Source organism: Artibeus jamaicensis, unplaced genomic scaffold, assembly GCF_021234435.1.
Source record: "Artibeus jamaicensis isolate MK-2021 breed Jamaican fruit bat unplaced genomic scaffold, CSHL_Jam_final contig_233, whole genome shotgun sequence".
Lineage (NCBI taxonomy): Eukaryota > Metazoa > Chordata > Mammalia > Chiroptera > Phyllostomidae > Artibeus > Artibeus jamaicensis.
Genome location: NW_026521486.1, coordinates 47,897,352 through 47,905,392, shown reverse-complemented (window position 1 = coordinate 47,905,392; position 8,041 = coordinate 47,897,352). Strand labels below are relative to the sequence as shown.

The 8,041-nt window shown below is 39.9% G+C and overlaps 1 protein-coding gene across 1 annotated transcript; it reads left to right on the top strand.

The window, feature by feature from the left end:
• The first annotated feature begins 434 nt into the window (after positions 1-434).
• On the top strand, positions 435-6,322 carry LALBA (lactalbumin alpha). Its single transcript, XM_053661466.1, has 3 exons — positions 435-5,033; positions 5,443-5,518; positions 6,004-6,322. Exons 1-3 carry the CDS (start codon positions 4,895-4,897, stop codon positions 6,062-6,064), a joined length of 276 nt encoding a protein of 91 aa, XP_053517441.1. The 5' UTR covers positions 435-4,894; the 3' UTR covers positions 6,065-6,322.
• The last annotated feature ends 1,719 nt before the right edge of the window (positions 6,323-8,041 follow it).

The window sequence follows — 8,041 nt, the reverse complement described above, 5'->3', positions numbered from 1 at the left end:
TGCAAAAATCCTGCCTGGGGAAATATTCACCTTCATAGAAGTGCTTCTTTTATCCTCATATCAACTTACTGCTCTAAGCATCAAGATTGACTGTGGAGAGGCTTTGGCTGCTGTGGCTCTGTTGGTTGGAGCACCATTCTATAACCAAAGGGTTGTGAGTTTTATTTCCAGCCTCAGCACATATCTAGGCTGTGTTTTTTATCCCTGGTTAGGATCTGTATGATCCACAGTCTGGGTACCTACAGGAGACAACCAATCAGTTCTCTCACATTGATGTTTCTGTCTCCAAAAAAAAAAAAAAAAAAAAGAAGAAGAAGGAGAGGGAGAGAAGGAGAAGAGTGAGGATTTGAGAAATAAAAATAGACATTTTATAAATTGAGAATGAAAAATCTATTAAGATTTGCATATAAGTTTTATTGCCTTTTAGTAATTCCATGCATATCAATTTGTTTTCACTAATATTAAAATGTAAAATTCACTTTAGTATATTTTAAAATAATTTGTGTGTTATTTTAAAAAATTATTTATTTATTTTTAGAGAGAGGAGAAGGGAGGGAGAAAGAAGAGAAACACTGATGTGTGAGATGGGTTGCCTCTCCATGCTCCCCGACTGGGGACTGAACCTGCAACACAGGCACATGCCCTGACGAGGAATTGAACCTGTGACCTTTCACTTTGTGGGGCAGTGCCCAAGCAACTGAACCACAGCTGTCAGGACAAAATAATTTGTGTGTTTTGATTAAAATTTGTATATTTGCATTTTTATTGATACTATTATCTTTTTTAAAAATTTATTTATTTATTTTTTAAAGATTTTATTTATTTAACTTTAGAGGGGAAAGGAAGGAGAGAAGGAGAGAAATATCAATGTATGGTTGCCTCTCATGTGTCCCTTGCTGGGAACTGGCCTGCAACCCAGGCATGTGCCCTGACTGGGAATCGAACCATGATATTCTGGTTCACAGGCCCACACTCAATCCACTGAGCTAAACCAGCCACGGCTAAATTTATTTATTTATTTTAATTGTTGTTCAAGTACAGCTTTCTGTCTTTTACTCTCACCCCAGCCCCTCAATACTATTCTGAATTTAAAAGTAAATCTATGGTTTATATAAGCATAAAAACAGCTATAGAAGTAGTAATGCAATTCAACAATTTAAAATAATTCTATACAAATTGAGAGTCCTTTAGTGTGGTTATAGAATGTGAATCAATTGTACTAAGTTATTTTGCAAGGATGTTTGTATAAGCAACTAGAGAACACCTCCTCTTCAAATTTTATTTCCTTTATAATTTAGTTAGGAATTTGTCTGACAATTGGATTTCAAGTTCAAGATCTAGCTTTATTCATCTAGTCATAATTTACCTGAATTATGGGAGGAAGTAGAACAAGGGGAGGATATTAACTATAAGAAGTAATGATCAATATTATTGTGGCCTTTAGGGTGTTCTTCCAAGTGGTTGCGCTTGACTGTATCTATAAACAGTATGTACAAACTATAGTTTTGGCTGGCTATTGCCAAATGTGTTTTGAAGCAGATGCTTCTGATTTCTTCATCTCTAACAATCCTCCAAAAAAGATAGTGGCTTGAGAAACCTTGATTTTTACCATAGCATCTGAGACAATGAACATTGCTTCCTAGTATATTTCTGAAAAATCCAGTGGTTGTAAATGCCTCTTCACTGCCTAGATTCACATCTCAGCCTGCAAGCAGAGCACCCTAACTAAGCCTCTCTGGAAAGGGAGATTTTAGCAGGAGATTTTCTCCATTAGCTGTGTGCACGTCTTTCCACACACTCCCTCTTCCTATGCTGTGGTTATTGCTGTTCTTGTTTGGTCTTTTTCCAAGAATATGCATCTTTCTCTGAATGCTTGTAACTGTTTCCATTAAACATCTATCTTCTTTTTCTGATGATCCCAGTTACAGTATTTTACAAACATTTCTAGGAAAGTAATGGTTCTTATTGTTCAAGGCACATTTATTTTCTTTTCTTCATTTAGCTTTGATTTCTGACCTGAATACAGCTTTTTATTGCTTACAGGGAAGGGAAGAGATACAACCAAGTTATAGGCAAACAGTCTATTGCCATAACATCCTCCTTCCTAGAACCAGCCTTATAAGAAACAAAGGTATAAATAAAGCCAAATAGGAAACAGGACCATGCTTGGAACGCTCTGTGGATGGAGAACAAATAATACCTGTATGGACTAGAGATAAGGAAAGGGGAAGGAAAAGTGGAGTGAAATTACGGAAGGAAGTTGGCAGGCTCTGTGTTTCTGTGTGGCATAGCCAGTTTCTCTTCATCCTTTTCCTAGAAATAGGGCTTGGTGCCAGGGCTCCTGAGGCATTCTTCACAGATAAAAGGAGGTGAAGCTGTGTGGTGCCCCCATTTCAGGTTTTTGGGTGAAGCCGACATGATGTTTTTCGTGTCTCTGTTTCTGGTGAGCACTCTATTCCCTGCTCTCCAGGCCAAGCAATTTACAAAATGTGAGCTGTCCCAGGTGCTGAAAAACATGGATGGCTATGGAGGCATCACTTTACCTGAATGTGAGTTTTCTGCTGCCTTGCTGCTTCATCCCATTATCCATCTGCTTCTCTCCTTCACCCTCCTTTTCCTCCCGATTTTGTCTCCACTTTCACTGGATTATCTAATAATCCTCTTACTTTCTCTGTTTATCTGTTTACTCTTTTTCAATATATTTTATTGATTATGCTATTGTAGTTGTCCCAAGTATTTTTCCTTTGCCCCCCTCCACTTGGTACCCCCATTCCTTCCAGCAATCTGTGGAGGGAATGCCTGTCCATGGGTCATGCATATAGGTTCTTTGGCTACTGCATTACCTATACTGTTCTTATCATCCCCCTGTCTATTTTGTACCCACCAATTTGTGCTTCTTAATCCCTGCAAATTTGCCCCCATTTTTCCTGTTACCCCTCCCAACTGATAACCCTCCTAATAATCTTCATATCTATGATTCTGTTCCTGTTCTGATTTTTTGTTTAGTTTGTTATTTGGATTCAATTATTGATAGTTGTGAATTTATTGCCATTTTAATGTTCATTGTTTTGATCTTCTTCTTTTCCTATATAATCCCCTTTAGCATTTCCTATAATAATGGCTTGGTGATGAACTCCTTTAGTTTTACCTTGTCTGGGAAGCATTTTATTTGCCCCTATATTCTCAAGGTTAGCTTTGCTGGATAGAATAATCTAGATTGTAGGTCCCTGCTTTTCATTACTTTGAGCACTTCTTGCCAGTATCTTCTAGCCTGCAGAGTTTCTTTTGAGAAATCAGCTGACGGTCTTATGGGAACCCCTCTGTAGGTAACTCTCTGCTTTTCTCTTGATGCTTTTAAGATTTTCTCTTTGTCTTTAACCTTTGGTATTTTAATTATTATATGTCTTGGTATGTTTCTCTTTGGGTCCATCTTGTTTGGGGCTCTCTGTGCTTCCTGAATTTGTACATCTATTTCCTTTACCAAATTATGGAATTTTTTTCCATTATTTTTTCAAATAAGTTTTCAATTTCTTGCTCTTGCACTTCTCCTTCTCACACCCCTGTGAGTTGAATGTAGGTACATTTAAATTTGTCCCAGATATTCTTAATCTTATCCTCATTTTTTTGAATTTTTTTTTTGTTCCTGCTGTTCTGATTGAATAATTTTTCCTTCCTTATGTTCCAAATCGTTGATTTGATTCTGTGGTTCATCCTCTCCACTGTTGGTTCCCTGTAGATTTTTCTTCATTTCACTTAATGTAACCTTCATTTCTGCCTGGGTTTTTTATGCTGATGAAGTACCCAATGAGTTCCTGGAGCCTCCTGATGACCAGTGCTTTGAATTGTGCATCTGATAGGATGCAGGGAGTTGCTTTTCTTCGTTTCATTTAGTTCTTTTATTTGGAGTTTTGTTCCGTTCTTTCATATGGGCATATTTCTTTATCTCTTCATTTTGTCAACTTCCCTGTGTTTGTTTCTGTGTATTAGGTAGAGCTGCTTTGACTCCCTGTCTTAGCATATCTGTTAAGTTTTATAGCAGAGCCTTAGGTAATTGCCAGGGTGAGGCAACCTGTGTCACCACTCTGTTGCTCTGTGTGTGGGAGGGCTTGCAGAGGGGACAGTGTTGCTGCCTGGCCTCTGGAGTTTTGCCCAGGAAGAAGCTGTCTCCCCACTCACACTTCACTTTCTCCCCAGTACCCCCCCCAGCTGTTGCTCTGGTACTGATTATCAGAGGAAGTGGGTCTGCATGAGTCCTAAATTCACTGTGGGCCCTTTAAGAGGGCACAGTTTCTTCTGCCACCCCAATCCCCAAGGGTTTTTACAGCCAGAAGTTATGGGGACTTATCTGCCTGGCACCTGGATCCTGGGTTGAGTGGTCTGTACTGGGGCTGGGATCCCTCGATTCTGAGGTATCCTTTCCATTTTTTATCTACCATGTGTGGATGTGGGACTGCCCATTCCATCTCCATGCCTTTCCATTTCTCCATCCCTCCTACCTATCTGGATGAATGTGGCTTCTTTAAATCCTTGATTTTCAGACTTCCACACAGCTCAATTTTCTGACAATTCTGGGTGAAATTTGTTTTGTAGCCTGGATGTGTTTTTTTCCTATAGCTGTGTGTAGAGGCAAGGTGTGTTTACCTATGCCTCCATCTTGATGGGAAATCTGTTTACTCTTTTAATACATTTATTCTCCTATCTTTTCTTTTTCTCAATGTCATATTTTTTTGGAACTTTTAAAAAATCTCATCAAAGTACTCCGTGCTGTGCCATATTTGGGGATTTGCTGGAGGGCCTTTTGCTCTCTAGGAACACAGGTGCTCATTTATACCGCACCAAGCCATCCCTGTGACACCTTTCTCCTCTTTCCCCAGGGATCTGCACCATATTTCATATGACTGCCTATGACACACAAACCATACTCCATAACAATGGCAGAACAGAATATGGACTGTTCCAGATCAATAATAAACTTTGGTGCAAGGACAAACATATACGTCAGTCAAGGAACATCTGTAACATCTCTTGTGAGAGTGAGTAGCCTTTTGTACCCTGTTTCTCTGTTTTTTTCTGGAACCCACCTTTGGGATAATCTTGGGATGCATTGCCTTGGACTCCACATTAACTGCACTGAGTAAGAGTCTACTAGAATTTATTATGATCACCAAATCCCCAAACAGTCCCCTGAAGTTCATGGGTAGATAATCTGAGCTGTCTGGGAGTCTTGAAGTCTGATACCCTGCATTTTCAGAGTAAGTCTGTTGATGAAGTTGATAATTCCTCCAGAGATGCCCTTCGCCTAGAGGGATGTATTACTGTGTTGGATTTCTTATAGAGGAAGGCAACAGTTCAGAGAAGGACCAGACCTACTAGATCCTGGAAAGAGGAAAAGTGATTACATTTCTGGGTAATACTTAGCTCTCTCATTTTGTTCCCTTCCAGAGTTTTTGGATGATGACCTTACTGATGACATGATGTGTGCCAAGAAGATCCTGGATAGTGAAGGAATTGACTACTGGTGAATTCTCATCCCATTTTCTACATTTCCCTTGCCTTCCTTCTTCTCATCCCTTTAGATCCAGCATCACTCCCCTCCTCTTTATCTTCTGGTCATTTAATCTAGAATATAGTCTCCAAATTAACACTCATCCAGCAGACTCAGTTTTCCAAGTTTTAAGCCTCCCTCACTTCACTCCTGTTTGGCAATTGTCCTAATAAGGCTGAGACTCAGCTTCTTTTCACCTAGACTAGACATCTAGTTCTACTTGTATAGTCCTAGACCTTAAAGTGAACCCTTAGTACCACTGTACACCTTTTCTAGCCCTACAATTTTTTTTTAAGTTTTAAAAATGGACCCTACTCCACTAGTGGCTCATCAGTCTAGAAATCTTTCTGTAATTTTCATCCATACTCTTCCACCCCAGCCCCCCGGGGATAAAGCTAAATGAAAATTTGAGCTAAGATCCAGTCAGACAACTTGCCCTGTCTCTTTTTCATTATCAGGTTGGCCCACAAACCACTCTGCTCTGAGAAGCTGGAACAGTGGCTCTGTGAGGAGTTATGAGTGCCTACTGGCTGTTATTGTTGCTTTGGCCCTTTATATGCTCCTGGAACTTCTCTTCCCCAAAGACACCTCAGTCTGCATCTTTCTACTCTCTTGAAGCTATTTTGCCTTTGAAGCCTGGCCCTGTAGTAGTGACACCATTGGACACTTGAGGACTATTCTCCAAGGACACCTGACTGGTGCACTGAACTTTTGTCCCATGCTCAGTGCCCTGATGGCATTTTCACTACAACAATGGATTCTACCTCTGTCCTAAATAAAGGGTCTGCTTTTGAGTAACTGGATGTATTTTCTTTCTGGAGGGAAAGGGAGGAAATAGTGTGAGTGGGTAGACACTGAAGCCATAGGTCATAGCCACCTTCCATCTCTACTGAAGAAGAAATAGGTTGAACTTATAACAAAAAGATGGATTTATTTTCTGCACCAATTTATTCAACGAATTTTATGGATCACCTAGCATATTCAAGGAATTATAGAGGGAATCAAAAATTGGCTAAAATGACTAGTAAGAGAGAGGAGATAAACATTGGTAAAGAATTACATACAAGGAATAGTATCATAAACATCATGGGAGAGGTTAGAAACATACCCTGAGCATCCACAAGAAGAGGGGCAATTTATATTCGGGTATGTGTGGGACAAGGGATCAAAGAAGGATTCATGAAAGGAGTGGCATTTGAGTTGCCTTTGAGTGGTGGGTGGGATTTTGACAGGTGGAGATGTGGGATGGGAAAAGACAGCAAGGATAGGGCCTCCAAGAATCTCAAATGGCTGACTTGAAGGTTTGAGGGGTTTCTTTACCTGTGAGATAGGGAAATATTCTTCACAAAGAGCTGTGAGAAGAACTTTTTCTGGAGATAAGAAATAAGATCAGAGATAAGAACAGAAGACCCTTACAGTCAGCTTAGTAATTGAAGAATCCGGACACCTGGGCCTTTTTGTTTGGACTCTGCTCTGTTATTCCTCCTTGATGCTTCACTTGTTTTTAAGGAGGATTTTCACAGAACTTTATTCCAATGATTATGAGGAATGTGAAAGAAGAAAAATATGGAGATTTGAGTCTTACCGAACGGCAATTGGCGTCCTGCTGCCTGCCGCCACCCTCTAGGCAAAATTCCAGAGGCAAAGTTTTGGTGATAAAGGAAAGAAGTCCTTATTCAAAGTCTTCACAATTTTGGAATAACAGCTTTCCACATGCATTAGTCACTTAAACCTATCAATTAAGACTAAACTCTAACACCTGAGGTCTTGTATCATTTTCCCCTGTTAGTTTTAATTATCTTACTTCTATAAGGTTAGTTTACAAACTAAAACAATAGAAGATACAAAAGCTACACAATTTTGGAAGAATGACAGGCCTCAGAGGTTGTCCCCTATAGAGCACTCAAGAAATAACCCTGCTATCCTCTGTCAGACCAGCTCATCCCAAGGCTGCATGCAGACTTTATTCCCATCCAAAATCCATTCCAAAAGCCATCTGTTGGGAAATGCAGGCAGTTGCAGCATGATCATACAGGCCTCCTTGAGAAATAAAGCCTGAGAGAGAGCCCCAGAGGTAGCCCATCCAGGAGACCGAGAGCCCTTCTTTTATTTCAAATCTTCTAGCCCATAATTTTACGCACTCTGGAGGCATTCAGCTTCTCAAACAATCCCATCCTAGACAGTTTATCATTGCCCCCACCTACGGCCCCTCACTACCTCTCCCCAGTGATCTGATCACATCTCTCTGGGTCAATTCTTAATGTTGGTTTCTGCTACTAATTGATGGGTCAAATCTGGGCAGGTCATCTCCATTTTCTGTACCTCAATTTCCTTTTCTTCAAATGAATGTTTTAGTCTAGATGGTTTTTTGGAGATCTCTTCCTGCTTTGAGAATCCAGTACTCAAACACTTTAATTTAATTTACCACATTTCTAAATTAGCTGAGTAATCTTCTAATTTCTGTCTTCTTCCTGCTTTCCTAAAATATCTAGTATA